The sequence below is a fragment of the Rutidosis leptorrhynchoides genome, chromosome 2, assembly GCF_046630445.1.
Source record: "Rutidosis leptorrhynchoides isolate AG116_Rl617_1_P2 chromosome 2, CSIRO_AGI_Rlap_v1, whole genome shotgun sequence".
NCBI classification, from domain to species: Eukaryota; Viridiplantae; Streptophyta; class Magnoliopsida; order Asterales; family Asteraceae; genus Rutidosis; species Rutidosis leptorrhynchoides.
Genome location: NC_092334.1, coordinates 492222877 through 492249473, shown reverse-complemented (window position 1 = coordinate 492249473; position 26597 = coordinate 492222877). Strand labels below are relative to the sequence as shown.

At 32.8% G+C, this 26597-nt stretch overlaps 1 protein-coding gene and 2 long non-coding RNA genes across 6 annotated transcripts; all 3 read right to left on the bottom strand.

Moving 5' to 3' along the window:
- Positions 1-417: 417 nt before the first annotated feature.
- On the bottom strand, positions 418-2497 carry LOC139889468 (uncharacterized). Its single transcript, XM_071872420.1, has 4 exons — positions 2154-2497; positions 1403-2067; positions 1043-1186; positions 418-728 (listed from the first exon to the last, which is right to left on the bottom strand). Exons 1-4 carry the CDS (start codon positions 2495-2497, stop codon positions 418-420), a joined length of 1464 nt encoding a protein of 487 aa, XP_071728521.1.
- A 1311-nt stretch (positions 2498-3808) lies between these two features.
- Positions 3809-9941, bottom strand: LOC139892696 (uncharacterized). 4 transcript variants are annotated; one of them, XR_011774201.1, is made up of 6 exons: positions 9840-9941; positions 9639-9690; positions 8152-8232; positions 7580-7649; positions 7176-7373; positions 3809-4068 (listed from the first exon to the last, which is right to left on the bottom strand). It is a non-coding gene; the product is annotated as an uncharacterized lncRNA (long non-coding RNA). The 4 variants fall into 4 exon arrangements; XR_011774202.1 differs by lacking the exon at positions 3809-4068 and adding an exon at positions 6481-7030; XR_011774199.1 differs by lacking the exon at positions 3809-4068 and having other exon boundaries at positions 6481-7373.
- A 7742-nt stretch (positions 9942-17683) lies between these two features.
- LOC139892695 (uncharacterized) lies at positions 17684-19287 on the bottom strand. Its single transcript, XR_011774198.1, has 3 exons — positions 19211-19287; positions 19021-19126; positions 17684-17809 (listed from the first exon to the last, which is right to left on the bottom strand). It is a non-coding gene; the product is annotated as an uncharacterized lncRNA (long non-coding RNA).
- Between the last annotated feature and the right edge of the window lie 7310 nt (positions 19288-26597).

Genomic DNA, 26597 nt, shown 5'->3' with positions numbered 1-26597 from the left:
TGTGGAATGGTTTACATATTTAATTGGCGCATAAATGTGTATTATAAAAAAAAATTATCATATGGAATACGGGTTGGGTTGTTTCAGGGATGCCTATATTTTCCAATTCGCGACCATTTTTGATAATTGTTGCCCAAGTTGTGTTTTTTTGTTTGGCAGAAACAACATAATTTGATTCCAACCCGCCACCCGACCCGTAAAGACTATTGATAACTCGGACCCACAAAGAATTCGGATCTATTTTGTGCCTCCACCACCATTTACCAAGTAAAGCGCGATTTTTATTTTCTAAAGCACCAATATTTAATCCACCTTTATCGAATGGTAAGATGGTGGAATTCCAACTAATCCATGACATTTTATTATATTCATTAGTCCCTCCCAAAAAAAAATTTCGGCGCATACCTTCGAGTTTGTTTAATACGCATGATGGAGTTTTAAATAAAGAAAAAAATAGAGAGGGATGGAAGATAGAACCGATTTTATGAGCGTGAGTCTTCCACCATATGACATAGACCTTGCCTTCCAATCAGCGAGTTTCTTACCAAATTTTAAAAATACCGGTTCCCATTCTTTAGCTTTAGCCATATTAGCACCTATGGGTAACCCAAGATACAAAATTGGAAAAGAACCTGACATACATCCAAGCCAACTTGCCATAACATCAACCTCAGCATTGGACACCCCAACACCGAAAACACAGCTCTTGTTGAAATTGACTTTTAAACCTGCAACCTCTTCAAAACATTTGAGTAATTTCATCAAATTTCTCCCATTCCTTTTACTCCATTCTCCGAAAAACATCGTGTCATCGGCGTATTGAAGATGCGTTAATTGAATTTCATCTTTCCCGATCTTGACACCCGAAAAATAAATTTTTTCTTACAGCCATTTTCGTGAGATAATTAAGTCCTTCGGCTGCGATTATAAAGAGATACGGTGACAGGGGATCACCTTGACGAACACCCTTTTCGATAAAAAAATTCCTTAGTAGGAGATTCGTTGACTAACACCGAAAGAGATGCCGATGAAAGACATGCACCTATCCATGTTCTCCATCTACATCCGAATCCCATTAAAGCCATGATTTCCATAAGATATTCCCAATTAATCGTGTCAAAAGCTTTCTCGAAATCTACCTTGAACAAAAATCCTTTCTTTTTATTTGCCTTCATATCATCCAATGCTTCATTTGCCACCAAGATACCATCAAGTATGTATCGATTTTTTATATACGCGCTTTGTTCGTGTCCTACCACTGAAGATAGTACCTTGCTAAGCCTCTTGGACAACACTTTGGAAAGAATTTTGTAAAAAGCTACCTATTAAACTGATGGGACGATAGTCTGAAAAAACTTGTGGATCCGCTTTTTTGGGAGTAAAGATATAAAGGATGAGTTACATCCCTTAGAAATCTCTCCCACATCACAGAATCTAGCGAAAGCACCCATCAAATCATTTTTGATTATGTCCCAATGTAACTGAAAGAATGTAATGTTGAATCCGTCGGGACCAGGCGCCTTTGAACCCCTACAGCTTTTTATTGCTAAAAAAATGTCCTCTTCGAAAAATGCAGCCTCTAATGATGCCGATTCAAATTCAGCTAGTTTCATTTCCAAATCACCCTTAAAGCTGACCTTTCGTTGATGAGTGGAACTAAATCTATCTTTGAAGTATTTGAAGGCAGCTTCTTTTATGATTTTCGGTTTTTCATGCCAAGTCCCGTTGATGTTAACACCACGAATATTATTTTTATTTTGGCGCCTTCGAATTGAAGAATGAATGTATTTACTATTCTCGTCCCCCTCGATTACCCACTTTATTCTAGACTTTTGCTTTAGCATCTCAGCCTTCTCTTTATCTTTTTGAAGCCACTTCTTTCTAGTTTCGATCCAGGTAGCAATTTCAAGCTCATTAAGATCTCTATTGCCGAGACTATTTTCCCATTTTTCAACATCCTTTTGTAATTTTGATATCTCAGCATTTAAGTTGTTGAACCTTGGATTGAATATTGTTTTGAGACCTTCTTTGACATTTTTCAATTTATCTCTAACTACACAATCGGCTCTGCAATTTCTCGTTGGTAAAATACTAAAATCCATGCTCTTTTAATGATATCCAGGCTTTCTTCATGATCTATCCAACTGTTGAACACTCTCACCGGTTTAGGCCCAAAATCAGTGTTCGAATCCTTAAGCATAATGGGACAATGATCAGAGTGTTTTCTCTCTCGAGAGCAAGCTGTTAACCCTTCCCAAGTGGCTGCAACTTTTTCAGAAACTAGAAAACGATCTAATTTACTATATTTAATTCCTTCATCGCATATTCTGGTAAATTTCATCCCTCCTAAAGGTATTTCAATTAGTTGTGCCTTGTCGATAAACTCATTAAACATTCTTGCTCTATGTTCCATGAAAATACAATTTTTCCGTTCCGAACTTTTCCTTACCTCGATAAAGTCTCCACAAAGTATCCATTCTTCAAAATTGGCCTGCATTGTTAGCTTTAGACTTTCCCAGAATTTACGCTTCAGAGTATCACAGTGCGGGCCATAAACGTTAATAATGATAATGTCTGATGATTTCCCAATCCAACACCCCTTTATCGCGAGAAAAAAAATCTTTTTCAACCAATTGATTAACAGAAAACTTGTTTGGGTCCCAAATTAAAATAATGCCACCTGACTTGCCAACAGCCGATTTAAAAGCAAATTCAAAGTTTTGAGATCCCCAAATAAACTCAATGAAATGTTCCGTTGGTAGTGCATCGAAGCTCCGCGTCGAATACAATTTATTGCGTTTAGTTCGTAAAATTATTTAGAGTTGAATAGTGATGGCGGTGGAACTTAACTCGCGACGAATAGAAAAATAAATCCGTTTAAAAATTTTGATGGATTTTATATGGTATGTTTATATTAAATAGTGAATTTACTTTTTATATCCTTGAAGTTATATTTTATACCCCCGGAAAATTACAATAAGTACCCAAATGTGAGGGAATAAATTGTAAATTATAAATTTGTAAATGTCGATTATATTAATTATTCTTTTCAGCCCGTGGTGTTGACAAATTATAATAGTTCTTTTGAGTTTAAGAGTTCGTGGTGTCGATAAAATTTAAAAGTTCTTTTATATTTAAGAGCCCGTGACGTTAACAAATTTTAAAAGTGATTTTGGGTGGTTTTAGTAACTCAATGTCTACAATTTAATTTCTCACCGTTAATATCTTTTATTATATATAAATTATATACTACGTAAGATTTAGAGAAAATATGAGTGGATTAAAAATTTGTCATAGAACGTAACGTTAATAACTTTAAGTTATATTATTTTAGAATTATTATATACAATTATTTTTTGAATAAAAATGTAATACGCGAGTTTAACTTATAAAAGTTGTTAATCATTTCAGCAAAATAATGGTACTCGTGAGAGTCGTCATTTATAATTAATATTATAATAGTTATATTTGCGGGTTCATAAATATTTTAAGGACTTAAACTGTAAATTCAAATCACTTCCATATTTATTGCCAAAAAGAAATGCACCGATAGTAGTGCATCGATGCTCCGAGTCGAATAAAAGTTATTGCGATTAGTTCGTAAAATTATTTCGAGTTGAACGGTGATGGCGGTGGAACCTAACTCGCGACGAATATAAAGATAAATCCGTTAAAACAATTTGGTGGGTAACACAAATTGTTTCCTTATATCACGTTTTAGTAATTATATTTATGTAAACTAGCTTAAGACCTACGGATTTGCGGGTTTCGTCCAATAAAAAATCTGAAATATATTATAAATTACGTGTTACGTCAAGTAAATATTTGGCACAAATGTTGTATAGTAAATAATTACAATTATGAAGTGTGATATTGCAACTCCAATAAAAAGTAATAGTGTTCTGTTAACTATGATGAAGTAGTGTATAAGTTAGCTTAAACAAAAGTTGCATAACATGGTTAGTATAGTGTCAGCAGTCACGAATATCCTCAGTAGTCGGTCCACTTTTAAGCGTTCCTCCACCAAATGCCCTTGAAGTCTTCCTCCACTTTCTTCATCCTTTTTACCTATAAAAACGTATCACATGATAATCAGTTTTCTACTTCCGATTTATACTTATATTATGGTCAGCTACCTAAATTCCAAGATGAAAAAAAAAATGGTTTTAGTTTAAGTCGCAATTGTCAAATAATATTGATCGGAGATTAGCACACACCAGATAGCTCTGACAAGAAACAGTACTCCATAATCAAACTTATTATTGGTATTAATACAATAAATTTATATTAAGCTGTTCAATACTCATATGAGATATAAATATAATTATAGGCGAGTCTAGTTTAGTTGTAGTAAACATATCAGCATATACTTCTTATCCTAACTGAATGTCCATGAACCAATGCAAATAAAGCTCTTGTAATGTATTAAGAATACAAACTTCAATTTTGTTGAAATAAAATATAACCAGATCAGACCATCCAGTTCAATCAAAACGCCTAGCTTACCAATTTGCCATCAGTTGTATTGATTTGAGTCTTTATGAAATTTGGGAATTCGCAGACAAAATACAATAAATAAATGAACAGTATAAAACAAAAGATATAGAAATTAAACTAAAGATTCAGTAATGGTCACACTTGAAAATGTGGCCTTCTTCTTTATGCTTTAAAATTGGTGGTCTAAGAGGACAAACTAATATAGACACCAATCAAAATGACTTCCATGTGTCACATGTACTTTAACACCATCACACATACGAACTGTATTCAGTTTAGATAATTAGTTTTTTATATTCATTAAAGTTTCTCATGTAACTAACTAATTGTACTTTAACACCATCACACATATGAACTGTATTCGGTTTAGATAATTAGTTTTTTATATTCATTAAAGTTTCTCATGTAACTAACTAATTGCAACTAATTGGGTTGCAAGCAAAGTATTTAAATATTTAAATACCTCTAATTTAAACATCATGCATGAGTAATAGAATGACACACCTGCTCTGATTTGGCCAAATATTTTCTTATCCCGGATATCATCCAAAGTTCCCGTGATATATTGCCAGTTTGGATTGCACGTAAAAGTCAGGAAAAGGTTTGGATAACCAAATGATCTAAATAAAAAATTAATGCAATAGCATCCCGATAGTTTTCCACCGTATATCCAACACTTCCCGTGAAAGTTTGTCTGTGTTTCATGAACTTGCAACATTTGTTATGTCTGACTGTCAGTGAAGTAAACATCAAAAGTAATAGGTTCAAATATCATTTGACTTGTGACAAGCAGATTTTTTTGAGTTGAGTCCAAATACTACTACCAAGGGTGGCAAAACGGGAAGATTGGGCTTGTTCTAGATACATTTAGTGCATCTTTGCATCATACTTATTGTGTTACTAAAAAAAATTTAACTGTGAAACGGTCCTAGAGTGCATCTTTCTTTAAAATTTAATCTAAACACCAGCTAATATAATCATCATCTCGTAAACCATCTTTTAATTGTAAAGGAAGTGAATTTTCATCTAAACTAAAAGTACAGCCTTTCAAACTATCGGTTTTTTGGGTTAACCCGAATAGGTAACTGGTTAGCTACAATGATCAAACAGTCATGTTGGATTGAAGGTGATGATGTTGGTGATAACTCAGATGGGTGATCGAAAACTTTGTCGAAGACAGTCATAATCCGACGGGTCATATTGCAGGTCACCGGCGGGGAGATCTAATAAGTTTTAATGTGACTTTAACGCCATTTAAGTTAACTAATCTTAAAAACATAGAAATGATCATTGAAATTTTAAATATAAAGACCAAACACATACAGTACTTGTTGGGATACAATGAGTGATCTGTTAAATGGTTATAATTGATTACAACAAATAAAATAAAACCCAAATTAAATCAGTAAAAAAGTTCAGAAATTTACCAGGTGTTATAGTTTTTGTTAGTATGTTTTGATCGTATATCCAACACCATCCGTGAAAGACGGTCAACAACGGTTAAGAACGGTCGAGACGGTAAAAAACCGCCGAGACGGTCGATATTAATCTTTGACCAACGTTGACATTTTAGATAAATTTCAAAAATAAACCTTTCAAACATAAATATTTTGAATTAAAGGCAAATATCTATGTTTACTTTGAAATAATTATGTTTGAAATATATACAAAGAGTCAACGTTGGTCAACATCCGTCTAGACCCCATCTCAACCCCGTTTTTTCCGTGCGACGTTTTAAGGTCTCTACCGTCTCGACCCCGTCTCGCATCTTTTTCAAACTTGGATGCAAGAGATGACATATTGGTGGGCAGTTAGGGTTTCGATTATACGATATAAGGCGTATTGTTATAGACTAACCATATATGAAAAAGAAGACCCAAAAAACCTTGGATCAATAACGAAAACATCAATAAATGGATACCTGATTCGTGAGTGTAAGGTTCTGTGAGCATCTTCCTACTGATATAATCATGCAAACGAACTAATTAAGGACACCACCAAAATCATAATATAAACTCATCAAATATTTATAAAAACCCTAAATTCAATAATCAAACTTAATGTATCTTACCATGAATATAAAACTTAATCTTGGTCTTCATCAAAACAAAATCAGCACCAAGAAACTAATATACAAACTTCAAACTTGCACAAGTCTATAAAATTCAAACTTAAAAATTGTACAGTTTACCTTGATCATAAGTATAGAATACTTAGATTTGACCCACCCACAATGCCAACCTTATTGAGGGTGAATGACATTGACAAAAACACGCACAAAAAGACCTTTTTAAAAAATAAATAAGCAATGTATAACTCGTTGTAAAAAAAGATTATAATCATGTGTATCACAAAATCGGGTATCTCATTTTACTGACAATATCAAGGAAACAACTTAGTGGCACCACTATGCATGTAAAGGTTGAATATAAATTATAAGTTACCTCGTAAAGGTCAAATCTTGGTCCCTAAGAGAAATTAGTTACCTCATAAGAACTTTCAATCGATATATACCCACTAATCGCACCCAATCCTAAAAAAATAAAAATCCATATCACAACTATTTCTACGCTACATACCCATCCCTCAATATTTGGAATGCCGAGAAAAAATTCCCCTTCCCATTCATCCGAATCATCGGAACCACAATCAATATCAATAAAATGTATCAAAATTACCTTGAACACTAACGAATACAAAGGTTCAGTTCTAAAATGATGCCCTCCCAGATGTTTCGCTTCATAAACTCTTGTTTGATCTTTTACTGAATTTCTTAAAAAAATATCAACGATTCCCACATATTTTTATTCAACGAATCACCAACAAAAACCAACCGTTTACCCCTCAATAATTGCATCATCTTGCTTCCATCCAACCTACACAAATACAATCAAAATCACAATTCACAATCAAATTTAAGAGAAAACATTATATTCTACCATTCAATATTCCAATCGTTTATCCCAAAACAGACATGCTCAATTTAAATTACTAACCTATAGATGTTGAGTGTATTTTTTTTTTTTTTTTAAAAAAGAAGCAAGCAAGTATATAATATTACTAAATAAAAATAATTGGTTACATAGTGAATCGATTGATAACATATCATATCCGACAACTGACTTGTATTATCTTCCGATGGAATCGATTATCTGCAAGTTACGATAGCAGGATATAAATTCAATAATCTATAAACTATAAACTAAAATTATAATAATTAATTGATAACATTACAATAAGAATGGCGTATGCAAATCATATGAATATACTAATCAGTCATTTTCTAGCTTCTACGAACAATGAGTCAGAAATTAGAGACATGAAACTTATATTTGGGACATATAACATGTACTTGACTTTTGAGGTGGGATCATAAAGGATCCTTAAACAAAGCATTTAGGTTTTTTTGTTAAAAAAATTCAAGTAACACATACCTCTTTCACGTCATTACCTAGCAAATGAAAAAGATAGGTACGGGGAATCTCAAAGGGTTCGCACATATTAAACAAAACAATAGTTAAAACACGAAATATTAACTTTTATCGCAAAGTAAACAGATCCAAAGAATTTGATTTACAGAATACGAAAAAACACTCGATGGGACGCCATATTTAGCATACAAATTAAAGTAACAAATCGAATAGATGAAAATACCCTGTTTGATGGTGAACTTCGTGATGCCATTTTCCTACCAGCAGCCTCACACACTCATATAGTGTTAATAAATCTTAACATCTGCAAGATAGATAAGTGAAAAATCAATTCAATCTGAACCACTTTGACACACATTGAAATGTGACCCATTTGGCGAGTTCTCACACAATGGCTTCTACAAATCCAAACATCTGTACCAACCTACCACAAGCTTCACACACTCGTAATGATGAACTTTAATGTGACCAGCGTTGACCTATTAACTCATACGTTCTCGTTACCCCGACAATTAACAAATCACACATGATATATAAGTAAGAAAACCAGACATGTTGTACCATTAAAATAATAGTAATGTGATGGTTAATCAGAAGGTGTTCTACACCATGAAATAAGTGGCATTGTAAAATCAAAGTATCATTCTAATACGATGCGTCAAAAATCAAGCAACAAAAGTTAAACGAAATTTGCCAAAAAGATTTAAGTGTTAAACAATTGGATTACTTATTTTCGGTTCAACCAACCCATAAGAAGTTACATGTGTGTTACTCAATCCCCTGACCCGCCCACTATCCCACCTAGAGTTATTGGGTATATTCTGAAGTATACAAAGTCCAAGACGAAACTGAAATACATATCGGTTGAGGAATTTGTGGCTAAATTTTAAATACAGTAGGCTAGTTTTAACCCAAGGTGAATTCATCCATCAAATAAGAATATTCAACTATAAACCAGGTGTCTCAAATACTACGATCTATCTCATTGACATCAAAGTGAATACAAACATCAAATAAGGATATTTGATTATAAACTGGCTATCACAAATATATCAACAACACGTCGCAGTATCAAGTTCGAGAGATTTAAAAGTGCATCCATCTGAAGCATTTTAAACTAAATACTAACTTACCTATATCATTATTATCATTATCTCTTATACAACTGATAATACCACAACTTTTAAATCTAAAAGGTAATTAACGAAGAATTCATGATATCATCATGAATTAACATATATAGGGTTCATAATAATTACCTTATGTCAGACAAATCAAAATATTGCTAGGTTTCCACATCAACCACAATTCGAACAATATGACTCCTATTCCAGGCTAACAATAATCATTGTTTTTATTGTTAATTGACACAATATGAATATTTATAAGCGATGCTGTCGATATTCATCCAATTTAATCTTGAACAAATGGTAATAGATTACAAATACCAATGGATACTTCTATAGATAACAACCATGGAATTGTTTACAATTGTATACCACTGTAAATATACGAACAAGATATACTCCATAATAGACTAACTGAGTGACAGTAATAATCAACGACAGAAGAATGAAGATAAACACAGCCCAGTTGCCACACAAAATAATATAAGAATCAAGAAATTTATCACACAGTAGCGTGCATCACTAATTCCATAATATTAAAAATTAATACTTTTACCAATAAAAAATAAGAGGAACTCCGTACCCTTTGTTAAGCAAGAATTCGGTTATTCCATTCATCCAACAGATCTTGTACTCTGACAACCACAAAATCACTCGATTTGTCATTCAAACATAAAGCATGAAGATCGTAAAACCCTAATATTGAAAAAAAAAAATTGAAAAACTAACCCGAGGGCAGAATCGTAAAACCCTAAAATTAAAGAACGACATCAAGAATACTCACCCGCGGATGAATTCTGGAAAATCGAAGTTTGAAGATCGTCCGCATGCGATTGTATCGATCTCTTGTGATTGTATCGTGTCTCTGCTTCTTTAGATTTTTGATGTAAGGGTACAAATTCAATAATGCTACAAAAAGTATAACTCTAATATTTTTTTTTTTTTTTTTAATGTAAAGTATAGATAGATAGAAGATGGATATAGATATAATTACACGTTTTAGTTTGCAATGAAGAATTTGCTCCATTAGACCTATCTATCTATAGTTTCTATTAAATTTTTAAAATGATGACATCATAAATAAGCTATTTTTTTTGTTAAAAGAAATTCAAAATAAAAAAGAAAAATTTAGAGGACATCTCAGTGATGTCATTAAACAATTTAATTACAATTAAAAAAAATTAAGGTTTATTATATTATTACTCCGTATTATCGTACTATTAGATAGCAAATAATAATTCACCTACGCGGCTTCAAGAGCAAAAGCATTCCCAATTCTTCTTCCTCATATTTATCAAATCCCTTTTACAAACAGCAGAATCATAGAAATCACGATGGAATACACGATTTTAGCATACCCAAATCATAAATCGTCATCCGCAAACCCTAATTAAAAGCATATCGATCTGATGGGATCTAATCCTGCACCATTTTTCCAAACCCGAACTCCATTGTAGTCAGCTAGAGGTAATATTTCTTTCATCTACATAATTATCCATTATACATATATATATTTACTATCGACGATAGTCCCGTATTAAATAATCTGCGATGAATCATTAAATTACCCTTTCCATGTGTTCTTCCTCAATTACCATAGAAGAAGTGATAATGGTATATTCGGTATGTTACATGTGTGCCAATTCAGGCGATTTACCATTTGTTGCTGGCAGCCTGGCATTGCCCTGTGATCTATAATCTATCTTCTGGTTATATTGACTTATGTAAGTTCGTACATATATTTGTTATAAAGGTATACATACATAAATAAACGCATTATTACTCAACCAAGTTACTTTGTGTAAAGTTGTAAATTCATCTGAGATTTTGAATACTTGAACAGGTACCAGCATATATAGCAGAAATAAAACTTCAAAATCTACGTGGAGAGTGGTATCACTGTTAATCAGGTAACAAAAAACTCTAATAATTTGAATGTATATAATCTTCTCCATAACTGATGATATGTATTGGAGTATTTGGATCTGTGATGTGTCTAACTGGAATTTAGCTATGACTGTTATTATCATATTCAGAGTATGTCTTTGCCATCATTAATAAATTGCATTAGAGAACATATAATGGTTACGAACGTTACTCCATTATCTTTTGTTAATTGTTATCTTTTGTAACCTTTGCATTTTTGTTTGTAGCTTGCTCTTAACTGGAAAATTACACTTTGAATACCTTCATTACATAAAGTCTAAATGTTTAATTTCTAACAACTACCTTTTTATATATTTTTAGTTTAGATAAATATAATGCTTTCATGTACATGTGGTTTAACATTTTGTTTTGTTTGTATATTTGTTTAGTTTTAAAGGTTTACACAAGTAACTAAGTAGCAACATCTTATTGGATTCTGGATAATGAATGTACCAAAGGAGCACTACTATCATATATGTAGATAAATATTTTGCAATGATGTTATTATTTTGTCACTAGGTTCTAATATGAAAAATAAGTTTTTAAGACGCTCTAATAAAGATATTCATTAGCTTTTCAAATGCTCCAATCATAAGCATAAAACTACTTTTGTTTATTTGAAAGGTGTTATTAAGATGCTCTTGGTTAAAACTGCTAAAACTAATTAGTTGTTGATGAAACTATCTAAAGTTTCCAATGATGAAACTACTATCCATTTTCAACTACTATCCATTTTCTCAAACTTAAGTAACTTGGCATGTTGGTAAATATTTATGGCATTGTTAGAGGAGTAAGATGCGGCCATGTATGAATTTCTAATTATGTTCTTTATCTACTTATATACTTCTATCATTTATGATTTTAATCCTAGAAGAAATGAGCTTACGATAAGGGGTTGTTTTTGGTACTACGGGGTTCGTTTCGAAGAAGATGTGTAAAATATCGATAGGTGTTGGACTATTTAAAAAGGTGCAATTCAGCTGAGATATATCAACTGTATTGAATCATTTAATGACCAATACAGTGGGGTCTAATTGGCTGGGTATTAAGTCAGATAATGACAAATAAAGTATGGTCTAATTGGGTTGGTCAAAATGTGTAAAACTTAGCATCAAGGGTGGATGTAGCATATTGATGTTGTTTGTAGTTTGTGATTTTTAATTATATGCATGTTGGTTTGTTAATAAGATTGGAATTAAGGGATTTATTAGGAGTGATATCCAACAAGGGCATAACTAGATGTCTGGATATCACAAGGGTAAAGAAAAATTCTCAAATACACCCAAGAACAGAAAAGAAAAGGTTTTTTTTTTCTTTTTTTTTTAAAATCTTATTAAAAGAATTATATAAACATATAAATTTGAATGCATATGGTTGTTTTGCAGGTCTAAACCGTTGCTTGATTGCTCGACCAACGGCAAAAGGACAGGTGTCTTCAAGTCTCTTTCAACAAAGTAAGAAATTAATAATGTATTGCTAAACTAAACTTACAGAAATATAATATGATTTGTTGTATAAAGTTCGAATGCTTTTATATGTGATGATGACTTAATATATTTTATCAGCCAATCAGAAGCACCAAGTTTATGTACGAAACTAAGATGCATTATAGCGTTTTCTTCGTTTAGTTTTAAAAGTGATCAAAGAGCAGCTAAACGTAAAGAGGTAAGTCTGTATCATATAAGACTACTCTACTTCATACACTATTTACGCATGTTTAATAATGTTTTCATGTTATTAAGTTATTTTTTAATCATTTATTTTATTTTGATTGATTTTCACTGTAGTTCTTAAAGAAGCTAGCAAAAAAAAAAAGCAGCACCAAGATGGAAGAGACTCGACTTCAACCAAAACTGAAGGTTTTTTTTTTTTTTTTTACCTTAGTTGGACACATAATGGAATACCGAATACATATACATATACATATAACTATAATAAGTATAATATTATAGTTATTATATATTTAAAATAACCTTAAAAATGTTGTTTCCATTACAGGAGAAAGCAAGGAGTGGCAATAAAGAGTTGCGCTGCTGAACTATGCTAGAAGTTAAAGGTGAAACAAAAGCAGATAAGGTAAGGTTATCGAATTTATCGAATCTATCAGCTTTTCAAATGCTCCAAAAGATGGTGGCTATTACTATCTTTGGTCATTATTTGTTCTCCAATGAAATATATGAGCAGTTTATCGGTTACAACCTGAATTTGCTTCTATTTCATCACCTGAAGAAGCAGCTGAATTGTTGAAGCCATTGGTATGGCTGCTATTAGTATGGCCTTATAATTTCATAACACTAAATCACTTGTCATAAAAATTTTCATTGAACGTCGAATTTTATTGTTAAGGTTTCGAAATACGGCTATTAAATGAATTACAAGAAGTTTGATTTTGGTGTTGTCAAGATGTATCTTAGAAACCAACACATTTTAGTTTATAGGGTAGAGAAAATAAAGACTTTGTTAGTTACTTTAATGGTTTTTTTAGCTTATGCTAATTGCATTTTTTGACTTTCATTTTTATTGTACTTTATGTGTTTGTGATGTTGTAGGTGATCAAATAGCATACACATTTGCTGCACAAGGTAAGCGAGTACCTTATCTCTATAAATAAGGTTAGATGGTTTCAAAAGTTGCTACACAACTATAAGGTTTGATTGTTTCAAAAGTTTCTTTCTTCTCTCATTCCACTCTTTGTACATGTTTGACCCCTTATCGAAATGTACACATTGTGTAAAGGAGATATATCATGAAGTTTGTTGCGATTGTAATGATAATCAACTGAAAGAATGGTATAAAGTTCAAGAAATTGAAGAAACCATGCGTCAATTATAAAGGCTATACTTAACTGAAGAACATATTAGGATTATTTTGACATCTAAGCTGACTAATTATAAATATGGAGCAACAAATATTTGGAGGGAGTTGTAGATTTGCTGAGTCTCTTATATGTTGTTATTTCATTCGCCCATATGTGATCTGAGTTAGATTGTTATTTTTTGTTAGTATTGGTATTTTATACTTTATTTTACTGGGTATTTAGTAAATTCTACTAATTCTTATTAATGAATGACTTCATATAACGAAGTTATTAATGGGTAAGTCATACAAACTAACTTAGCTTTCGAGTATTCAACTTGGTGGCACTTAACTCTATAATTAAAAACTTATTTGTTTGTAAGAGTCCACTTATGTGGTATTGGGTTTTGTTGTTGTTGTTGTTGTATTTGTTTGTAAGAATCCTAAAATTATTTAAAAAATTATATAATTATCTTTTAACAAATCCGTGATATCACGGGTCATTTCACTAGTTAATAATTAAAAGATTATTAAATTATTATAATATTTTGATTTAATATATATGGTTAAATGGTTAATATATATATATATATATATATATATATATATATATATATATATATATATATATATATATATATATATGAGCATTCAAATGAGAACATTCACATTTTTAACTTTTGTGAGAACACTTTTGGACCACATGTTTAATTTAAATAGTTAAAATTAAAATCTAATTGGAAAAAAATAAGAGGGGTGTAATGGTAATTATTGGTTAGTAGTTACTTACGAGTAATTAGGGACTTTTTTAAATCATGCGCATGAATTTAGTTCCACTTGAGTATATACGTAGTATTAAACATTCTTTCATGGTTGAATTAAATTCAAACTCTCAACTGCCTCTATATGTTAATGTTAATTGGCATTAAAAAAAGTTTGCAATACCCGGGAATGAAGAATGAAGGGGATAGCATTCCATCATTGTTATTGCAGTATATTTATTTAAAAATTTAAATTTATATATATAGGATATGGAGGATATAATATGTTATGAGAACCCAATATATATATTATGTATTATATATTATTAATAATAATATATTTAATATCTTTAGTTATACATAACAGAGAACAAGCAACCAATTTAATCGATCACGGTTTTGTTAGAAGAGTCAAGATTGAAAACGGTGTATGATTGACTATATTTTTTAGGATGCATCGAAGTCTAAATCAATTTATGGATGACTCAACAATTTTCATATGTGTAAAAATGAGTTATTACGGATGCTTCATCATCATCGGGATATGGATGTAACGTCTCTAAACTTTATGCACAACAACTTTTATGTGTAAAAATGAGTTTTTACGGATACTTCATCAACGGAAAATGGATGCAACGTATATAAACTTGATGCATCCAACAATTTTCATGTGTAAAAATTAGATGTTACGGATGATTCATCATTGGGATATGGATGCTTTTGTAAAATTTAAGACGATGCATTCTTGTGTAAATCAAAAGATCAATTTGTATTTTTGATGCAACATATATCTTAAATTAAAATTAACATCCAATGTTGCTCTTAAAAAAAACACATCTGATGTTGCTTGTTTAAATGGTCTGAAAAACATATGAAGTAACACATAAAATTAACGAGAGAGATTTATAAGGATTATGGCACATGAATGTAGGGAGGCTAAAATTACTTTTATATCCTTCTTTTGAATTTTTTATTAAATTATTGATTAATAAAATGTATGGTTAGAAAGTGTTCACACCATTATATAAAAATGAGAATGTTCTGCCTTAGAGACTTTTAGAAATAGATTAGTTCAAAAAAGGTAGAAATCTTCGTTTGGCGAGCTAGAAGGGGGCGCATTCCGGTTAGGATTGAACTAGACAAAAGGGGTATCGACTTGCATAGCGTGAGATGCCCGGCATGTGATGGGGGTATTAAGTCGGTTGAACACATTCTTTATTCTTGTCATTTTGCTCAAGAAGTGTGGAAGAAAGTCCTTAATTGGTGGAGATACAATACGACACTTTTCGGGTTCGATGACATTTTTAGTGGTACTTTCGGTTCGTTTGCTACCGACAACAAAAGACTTTGGTGGCAAGCGGTTTGTTGGGGTGTATGCTATTTGCTTTGGAGGAACCGTAATGAAAAGGTATTCAAGAATAAAATCAAGGCGGTTCCTTCACTACTCATGGAGATTCAAATACTTACATTTGATTGGATTTCGAGAAGACAAAATCGGTATAAGCTTGAGTGGCATAATTGGTTTTCTAATCCTTTATCGTGTTAGTTGCAATCTTTGCAATTGTTGTTCGTGTGCTATTGATAATTAGTTGTGTACTTTGTATTGTAATTGAGTTGCCACAATGGTAACTTTGTACCTTTTTCGTTGATTAATATAAATCTTACTTGCTTTTCAAAAATAAAATAAAAATGAGAATGTTCTCACTAGAACACTACCCTATATATATATATATATATATATATATATATATATATATATATATATATATATATATAATATCATTTACTGAGTAAATCAAATTAATTGGGAGTAAATCAAATTAGATTTTAGTACACTCTTTTGTAGTTTCCCACATATCACCACACACACGCTTTTACATTTCCCACATTTACATTACATTTTACTAGTTACTTTTTAAAATTATGTCGATTCATTAACTTGTCCTTCTCTGATATCTTCCCAATGAAAAGAGATTAACGTAACCATCTATTCATACTAGTGAAGGGACCCGTGATTTTACGGGATTGTATAGGAAAAATTGTTGAATGATATTTTATTAACCATTTCTCACAAACTACAACATTACTTGCAAGCTAGTTAATGTAGGGTGCACTAAAAGATTAAACGCATACTTTTTTTTCACACCACAGTTCGAAGTAAAAGCTCTAGTTAAAAGACCCGTGAAATCACGGGTTTACCGAAGGAAACTATTGAATGATGTTATGCTATGTTATAGTTAACAAATGTTTTTAAACCAAAATGTAGCTATATAAATGTAGTGTATCTTTAATACAATAAGTTTGTAACTCTAAAATAAGCACATATATGTCAACAACAGTATATTTAAAAATGGAAATTACAAACTTAAGTTGTTTGCGGCTGCTTTGCACAATAATGACTGCAAATTACACACGGATCGTTTTGATTTTAAAACGAAGGCATAACTAAAAGGATCATAAAGTATAAGAGCATGTACCAACGGTTCTTTTCCTTTCACCTATTTGGGGCTCCCGGTTGGAAATAATATGGCTAGAATAAGTGCGTGGGACGACGTGGTGAATAAGTTCTACAAGCGTCTTTCATCATGGAAAGCTAATTCCCTCTCAATAGGAGGTCGTTTAACGCTAACAAAAGCGGTGTTGAGTAGTCTCCCCATATACTTTATGTCTCTATTCAAGGCTCCAGTTGGCGTGCTTCGCAAACTCGAGTCCATAAGACAAAACTTTCTCTGGAACCATTCTGATCGGAAAAAAATTACTTGGATTGGATGGGATAAATGTATGGCTGAGAAAAAAATACGGGGGTCTAGGCATTGGAAGCTTAAAAGCAAAAAATATAAGCTTACTTTGCAAATGGTGGTGGAGGTTAAAACTTGAACCGAATTCTCTCTGGAGAAAGATTATCACTTCCATTTATGGAAATAGTGGTGCTCTGTCAACCAATTATAACTGCGCAGCAAGCAACACACTATGGAAGCACATCAACGGGCTAGGTTTGGAGTGTATCAAGATGGGAATCCCATTCGCAAATTCGATCTCGAGTACTGTGCAGTCTGGTGCTACGACAATCTTTTGGCTCGATTCTTGGATGCCTGGTTCTGATGAATGTCTCGCAGAAAAATTTCCAAGACTTTTTGCGAAAGAAGGAGAAAAGGATGTAACGATTAATAAGAGGTTGATGAACTCGAATTCTGGCGTAATCGGCTCCTGGAATTGGATATCCACCATTAGGGGAAGAACTCTCGATGAACTCACTCAACTCGAATCTTGCCTGCAAAACTTACAACCGTTAACAACTGAGAAGGATACATGGAGTTGGAAGTTAAGTTCAAAAGGCAAATTTTCGGTTAATAAACTCTCCAAAATAATCTATGGTCATTTGCTTAATTTGGATCAGCCTTTAGTCACCCCACAATGGCTTAATTGTATCCCAAAAAAAGTTAATATTTTTATTTGGAGGATGGTTTTGAATGGTCTTCCGTCTGGAGATAATTTATTGAAACGTGGAGTTCCACTTGAATCATCCTTGTGCCCTCTTTGCTTGTCGTCTGATGAGTCCATTGATCATGTGTTATCTAATTGCCGGGTTGCAGCTACAATTTAGCGAGGTGTTTTAAGTTGGTGGAATTTATCTTCAGCTCTACCAAATGGCGCTTTTAACGCTATCAGTTCGGGGAACTTTCATTTGCATTCGGAGACTCTTAACTTGTATTGTTTGGCTACAAGATACGTTACTCTTTGGAGCTTATGGTTCTTGAGAAATAAGATCGTTCATAGTCCGGTGGAAAAAAGAGATGGGGTGTTAAAAGAAGACATATTGGCTCGCATCAAGACGTTATCTCATCACTGGATCTCGAATAGATGCAAGATGATACAAAGCGACATAAAAGATTGGTCCAAGGATCCAAGGAGCATTGAAGCAAAAGATTAGTAAAGGCGCTGGTCTCTGCTTTTCAAGGAGTTGCTTTGTTGGTGTTCTAGTTCCAATTGGTGGTGTTTGTAGTTTTTTGTGTTTTTGTTTTTGGGTACACTTCTTGTGAACCTAGGTGCCCTTGTTTTTTTTTTATTTTTTTTGGTGTTTTGGTGTTTCAATAAATTCAGCTTTTCAAAAAAATTAAGTATAAGAGCAATGTTATTACAATGACATCACTGGATCAAAAAGTAAGGTCATATATAAGAGCAATGTTATTACAATGACATCAATGGAATAAAGAAACATTGAGATGCACATACTAACAATTATCAATATTTTGGCAGACTAAATATATTATATTTATATGTTATATGTCCATATTAAAGGAGAAATTGATCTGAAATAAGAGTAGAATTCCCTTATATTACTGCTACAATGAGAGGTACATATGTACATAATTTCACTACTAATATACTCGTATATATTTGCTGAAGAAAGCACACTTGCTATAAATAAAAATTCTCAACGATTTCAAGAGAGATAAACTAACTAAAGGAAATTTTGCATACCTTTGGATTGTTTATGTACTACTAAAAATAGGTTCGGATGTTCAAACATGAATCATCAACATTATCCAAATCTGAATACAACACTCAAAATGAATAGCTAAACCACCTGTACAAAAAGAAAACGATAAAATTATTAGTAATCTTGAATAACAAAACTCATACAAACTATATCTTATAAAAAAATTATAACCTGAAATATGAACAAAATCTCCACAGTAGAAAAACAACAACTTTAGTTGGATACCAAATCAAGCAAAAACCCTATAATTACCAAATCAAAAGAACACATATGCAATTAAAACCACAATATAGAATCGAGGTCAAAAAGTATCCTAAAATGTAATATTAAGTCCATGATATGATTATGAACCTCACATCTGACCTCTACCAATTGTTATTGCAAGTACAATACTTACTTTAGCACTTGATTAAATCGATATCGATTGTTGTTTAATAGCAAAAGGAAACAAAGAAAAATGTTTTAGAGAGATGGTAAAAAGTATTAACTAAAATGCTTACTTTAACTTTAAAAAATCACCACCATCTTTATTAAAATTGCAAGTTTCAGACATATTTGAAGATCTGAAATTTCTTCCAGCCTGCAAAGAAAAATTCAGACATATATTTTAAGCTCCTAATTTAGTTTTGTATTTATAGAAGCATTTAATCAAACAGTTAGAGTGCAAGTACAAAATGTGACGACAACATGGCAGAGTTCTAAAAATGAGCAGCCTAAGTTACTCAAATTCATAGCCAAAGTCACAAAAATGCAAAGTCAAATACATGCATCTCTTAGAATCATTAGGCCTAAAATCACCGTGAGTGTAATTTCTTATATCAATCGGTAATAAAAAAACTCGAACTTGATCAAGTAATCGATCAAATAAAAACGAATCAAAACTAACCATAAATTCATAACAAAAAAAACTTAAACATAACATGAAACTAACCTTAATTTCTGTTGAAGCTAAAGAACCCTATCACATGAACATAACAACAACAACCAAATCCAGAAAGAAAGACAAATACAGAAAATAGTAAAAGAAACATATAGCCATAGCACAAACCTTAAACAACAGTAAAATCAAATCTTCGAAGAAGATGGAAGCACTGGATCGATAATATAGTTGTTATAACAAATATTTGAGTTACCTGCAGGAACTCGTTGTGATGGAGATAAGATGAAGAAAGAATGAAGATGAAAAAATTAATCAGATAAAATCGATTAATATTAGATTAGATGCACAGTTGTTGTGGTGGTGGCTGCTACGGTGGCGTAGATGAAAGAAAATATTTGTCCATATTTTTTGGACAGTGATCATGTCAGATACCAAACCAATGACAAAAAGGCGTAGATGAAAGAAAATATTTGACCATATTTTTTGGACAGTGATCATCATGTCAGATACCAAATCAATTACAAAATAGGTTGCTTTGAAATGGCTGTGTGTACTCAAGCTTCTAGTACAAACAGATTATTTAATTTAAATAATTGATAATATTTAAATTTAAATGTAATTGTATTTTAATTCTTTATAATTGAAAAATTAATACTCTTTGATGACATCACCACATTGCCTAGTTTTTTTTTTTTTTTATTTTGATTTTCTTAAAGCTTGGTTAAAGCTTTTTTATGACATCATTTATTTAGACAAATATAAGATTAGAATAGATTCTCAAGTTCATATAAATACAAGCAAAAGCCCAATTGTAATTATGTATCGAGCTAATAACGAGCCGAGCTCGAGCTTTAACATAAATAGTGAGCCGAGCTCGAGCTGAAAATTCAAAGCTTGAACCGAGCCGAGCTCGAGCTTTCTGAAAACTAAACGAGCTGAGCTCGAACACTATCAAGCTCGGGCTCGGCTCGGCTCGTTTACAGCCCTAGTTACAAAAAATTACTTTCGCTTGCTAATGCAAAGCGTAATTGTAACTAGTGATTAGGTCATTGGGTCAAGCCTCAAATTTTTGCACATGGTGCTGCCTACATTTTTGACCAAAACATTAAACGACACTTCAAAAATCAAAACTCAAAACTAAACGACAAACTCTCTTGCCCTATCTCTTTTATATATAATAACAAAATGTAAATTATACAACAACAACAACAATACCCAATCCCACAAAAGTGGGGTATGGGAGAGGTGGGTGTAGACAATCATTCCTCGTACCCTAGATTAGAAGGAAGTCACTACTCCACCCGCGGGTATAGAACCCGCGCCTAGATAAGGTCGTCCCTCCCTCTACTCTAGAGCAAAAGATATTGCTTTCAAACGGACCTCCGGCCAGAAGTGCTCATAAAAACGAAGTAGATAGGGCAAAAGATACGTACCTGTAAGAGTTATGTGCTCCTAGCAAGAAGCAACTATACACAGTAACCAAAAAAGAGAACACATAAAGCAGTAATGCACAACAGTAGGGCAAATATCATGGATCATACAGAGCTCAAAACCATTTAAAATCAAGTAGACATACAGACAAACAAAATAAACAAAATGTAAAATATGTCATCTTTAAAAGAGTTAATCAATCTTAGCTACCCATTAAAATAAACATCTTTGATCTAAACCCTTAATTATTTACTAATCTAGCTCATGACCTCATGACCTCATAAACCTAGCCTTGATTTGTTTGATTACAAAAATACCCTTACACACAGAAAAAGTGGCGGCCAAATTAGGGATTTTAGGGGTTTCAATTCATTTCTCACATTCTAACATTTTACCACTCAACTTCAACCCTAATCGGAAAAAAAAAACCCTACAGTTCTCTCGCAATTCGTCGCGACTAAATTCGACATAGAATGAATCACCAAATCAAATACAAAACATTACAGTGATTGAATCGAAATCTTCATACAGTCTATCAATTGAATCCATCTAAATAAACGAATTTCTCTCGTCGTCACCGCTGTTTGAAGCCAGTCACAATATATTAACATCCATTGTAGAATAATCAAGAAGACGTTCGATTGTAGCATCTACGAGTTTCAACAATTAACGGTAATCTTTAATCGGAGATCTTCTGTTCAATTTGAAATTGTGGGTATTAAAGACTAATGATCGTGATCTTTTTTTTTTGTTAGGGTTCATCGTCTATATCGACGGTATTGAAATTGAACATTTAATTGCTGTTGTTTTTTGTCCTCATAGACTTCCTTTTGTCTTTCTGTTCTATTGGTTTTTTAATGTTTTTAATCAAGAATTTGCAGTCTAGTTTGTAGGTTCTGTACTTACTTCTCGAGGAGAATTGATGTTGCAGAAAACACTTACCGTGACTATCAACCATTTTTTTAGTAGAGGCGGATTTTGCGCATCACATACGCTCTAGAAACATTTACGCAGGTGTTTGATGAAAAGTATTGTCGGATGCTAATTGTTTTTATGTTTCATATTATATATAAGCTTTATTATGAAAATAGTTATAAATAAGGATGAAGCATCGAAAACTCCCAAGGTTTGTCATGGGTTTAAGGTCACTGGTATGACATTCTATTATATTGGCTATTTTGGGGTTGGTTTTCGTAATGTTCTATTGATATGTGTAACACCCAAGCTTAACATGACCACAAAATTGTCCGCTTTGCTAGCAGGTGCACGGCTTTTTCTTGGCGACCACACACGAGAAGCACTTTCCCAGGAGGTCACCCATCCTGGTAGTGCTCTCGCCTGAGCACGCTTAACCACAACGTACTCGCACTTCTACTCAGCCTGTGATCCCAAATCGCGTTGTGTCATTTAAGCGTGAGTATTGCCTTATAATCCCATGATCACTCATGTCCGTGGGCGATGTGGGATTTGCCTAGGGTGTTACATTCAACCCCCCCTCAGGAACTCATCGTCCTCGATGAGGTTTGCCCCACCACCGCCAACGACACATGAGTGGCTCTGATACCATTCTGTAACACCCCAGCTTAACCTGACCACAATATTTTCCGCTTTGCCCGCAGACGCACGACTTTTTCTTGGCTACCTAACACGAGAAGCACTTTCCCAGGAGGTCACCCATCCTGGTAGTGCTCTCGCCCGAGCACGCTTAACCAAAACGTACTCGCACTTCTACTCAGCCTGTGATCCCAAAACGCGTTGTGTCATTTAAGCGTGAGTATTACCTTATAATCCCATGATCACTCATATCCGTGGGCGATGTGGGATTTGCCTAGGGTGTTACATTGCGCCGTTAACTTAGGTTCCGTTACGTGGCCATAAGTCTTTAAAACAAAGTTTGACCAAAAACATGTCGCATTCATTTCAAATGTAAGGATGTTTCAAGGTTTACAAAAGTAGTTCGTCAACTAGTTACGTTACAACGTTTATGTACAAATGAAACCTATGTGACACAATTTAAGTAAAGTCAAAAGACGCTCCATGTATGCATGTATACTCGACATCCAAGCAAGTATCAAAATATTGTGCGAAAGCATGTACCACTTAGCATTCAAGGACATGAGAGAAACATAGAAAATCTGTCAACGAAAACGTTGGTGAAATCATAGGTTTAGTAAGTATGTATATTGAACCACAAGATTTATAACGTTGAAATAATAGTAAACCATTCCAAAAGTTGTTGCATCACGAGCACCCAATTATCAAGACTTAACTGTATACGAACCCCGACATCATAGTGTTAGAACTACACTATACTCAAAAATATATTTCATCCGCTAACGGTAGCTAACCGTACGAATGAGGGTTTGTCAAACCCGTATGGATCCACACAACATAAGTTCTCGCTTACACCCTACAGGTGTAACTAATGATAATTGAATTGAGGCTTTTTGTTCTAACTCGTACGTAGAATGTTTGTTTTCGTACTTGTGTTCACTTTGTAAAACGAAACGTTTATGTTTTCTCATCCCAAGTATAAGTGTAAAAGAGTAAAAGTGGGACTATGATCTCACCTTGAGTGCACGAGTAAAGGTACTTCACAAAGTAAACGTGTGCAAGAACGAATGCTAGTCTTAACCTAAACAAGTAGGTTATATCAATACGGGTAAAATACGAGGTTGTCGAAGTTGTTCAATTAGTCCTATGGCTCGTTACGACTCGATTATATAGCATGTGAGCCAAGTTGTCAAGTTTCATGCAAGATACAAGTATAAAAGAAGGTTAGAACGATTACATAAGTCTTTGGTTAAGTTTGACTAAAAGTCAAACTTGGTCAAAGTCAACATCGACGGGGTTGGGTCGGGTATCCGACCATTGTCCATAAAAATGTAGTCATATATAAGCATGTTGGCCAAATTTCATGTTAATCGGAGTTGCGAGTAAGCGGGAATAAAATTGTGAAAACACAAAATGAATTTGATCAGGCCTTTCTCCGCGATAGCGAAGCTTCAGGCACACAGGGCTCCGCGATTGCGAAGCCTTTGTTTCCGGGTACTGTTGCTGAATTTTTGACTAGTCTCGAATCAAACTTCTTTCATTCATAACTAATGAACCAAAAACACTAAAAACGCATATCATACATCGTTGGAAAGGTATTTTAACAAGGAATACAACTAAACACATCAAACAAATCTATCATTTACAACAACCAAATCCAAGTTGAATGATCATTAAATGTTCATCATTAATGTTTAAAATTCATAAATGCAATTTGATGATTCGGAAATTAAATGCACACATATGATATGCCGTTTCGTAGGTAATTATGCATACAACACAACTAAACACTTATAACAACATTACAAAGCATTTAATGCATCAAGAGTTCATTCTAAATTCTATCAAACCCTAACCAAAAATCATAGATTCAACAATCATGTTAATGGAGTCTTTCTAAGTCAACCTACACATCAAATTGAAGCTAATGATGCTAGTAACACATTTAATACATGAACTTTTAACATATAACAACATTTAATCAACCAAAACTCAAGATTAAACTAGTCACTTTTCAAATTCATGCAAGTTACACCAAAATGACAAGAACGAGCAAACAAATCACATATTCATGTTAGACTTGAGCCATAGACACTAACTAACACTTTTATAAGCCAAGAACACCAAGAACAAAAAATCTAGAGTTTTAGAAAAGCTTACCTCAAGTAATGAAATTGGTACCAAATTAAAGGTCTTGAGTAGTAGATCACAAATATGTAATTTGTTTTGATGTGGGCTTGCTAGATTTGAAATGGATGATGAATCTTTGATTTGAAGAAAATTGTAACAACCCTGCTTTTTCCGTTACTTCCATTAACCTTCCGTTAGTTTACTTAAAGGCGATTATTTAACTTTTATGCGTTTACGTGTAATAAATGCATATTTAATCTTTGAAGGGTTACAATAATTAATATGGGTTGATATTAATTCAAATAAATATTTTGGATAATGAAATACGATAAAAACGATACGATTTTGATAACTGCTTTTTGAGAAACGAAACGCTCGGTGTTATTTTAATAATTAATTAATTAATTATTAACTTTTTAAAAATAATTAATTTATTGAGATTTTAATAAATTAACGTTTAGTTGCGTTTAACGATCGGTTTAGCGTTTCGGGCCTTCGGTACGACTAAAAGACACTTGAAACGAGCCACGATTACACGGAATTGTATAACACAAGCCCGGGAGTACCCCATGGGTCCCAATCAGCCGAAACCCCACTCCCCACCCCTTTTTAATTTAAAAATTGCAACTTGAAGGACTTAGGTGTAAATTAGGAGAATTAGGGCTTAATATATATACTTAGTAATACCCTAACTACACAAATCCTTCCCCATTCACACACACTCAATTTTTATTTTTTGATCAAACCTCAAGAACAAACGTTATGATTCGCGTTATCCTCTACGTATTGGTGTGCTTTAATTCTTGATCTAAGGTATATTTACATAAACCCTAATATTAAAAATCTGATTTTTAATAAAGTTTCATAGTTATGTTATCAATTGCTCAAGTCTATACGCGTACATGTTAATTGTAATCGTTATATTGATTGTTTGATGTGTTAGGGTTTAAGAACGAATTTGTTTATGCATGATCAGAAAAATTAAGTTTTTAAAATGTTAATTATTATGTTATATTAAGATTCCTTGCGAAAAACTATTGAGTTTAGGCTTTGGATTCGCTTGATATCGTTTCCGGATGATCAAGTTATGCCTAATTGAAATTAACGTTGTGTTTTTGTGATTGATCAGAAATATGGATTTGATAGACCACGAATTGGCATGTGAAACTTATACCACTAGAAATATAATTTAAAAACACTCAATTTAGACTAGGATATCATGTCGTTTGCTTATGTATAACCCGAGATATGCTTGAATTAGTGTAAAAGTAGTTTTATACAGCACTTGCATGAAAATAACCTTGTATGATAAAATGTGGTAAATTATGTGATTAAATCTTTGCATATTTTAAATGTACACAAAAATTACTTCACCTTTCATGTAGATATCATAGGCTAATTGCATCTAGATCTTCAGATAATCGCGTGCGAATGTGACTAGCTAAACTAGAAATCGAATATGTAAATTGCTCTCTGTTTTATACTCTGTGGATTGTGTTTATTGAATGAGAATGTAAACTTCTGGAATATGAATTTTAACATGATATGTGACTTATTGTTAGT

What these genes read in the sequence shown, in the direction of transcription:
- LOC139889468 (XM_071872420.1), bottom strand. Translation starts at nt 2,497, where the DNA reads ATGCAGGCCAATTTTGAAGAATGGATACTTTGTGGAGACTTTATCGAG. An exon ending in GGGCCTAAACCGGTGAGAGT is followed by an intron (nt 2,068 to 2,153) that starts GTTCAACAGTTG and finishes GAGAAATTGCAG; the next exon opens with AGCCGATTGTGTAGTTAGAG. An exon ending in GGGAGAGATTTCTAAGGGAT is followed by an intron (nt 1,187 to 1,402) that starts GTAACTCATCCT and finishes TGGCAAATGAAG; the next exon opens with CATTGGATGATATGAAGGCA.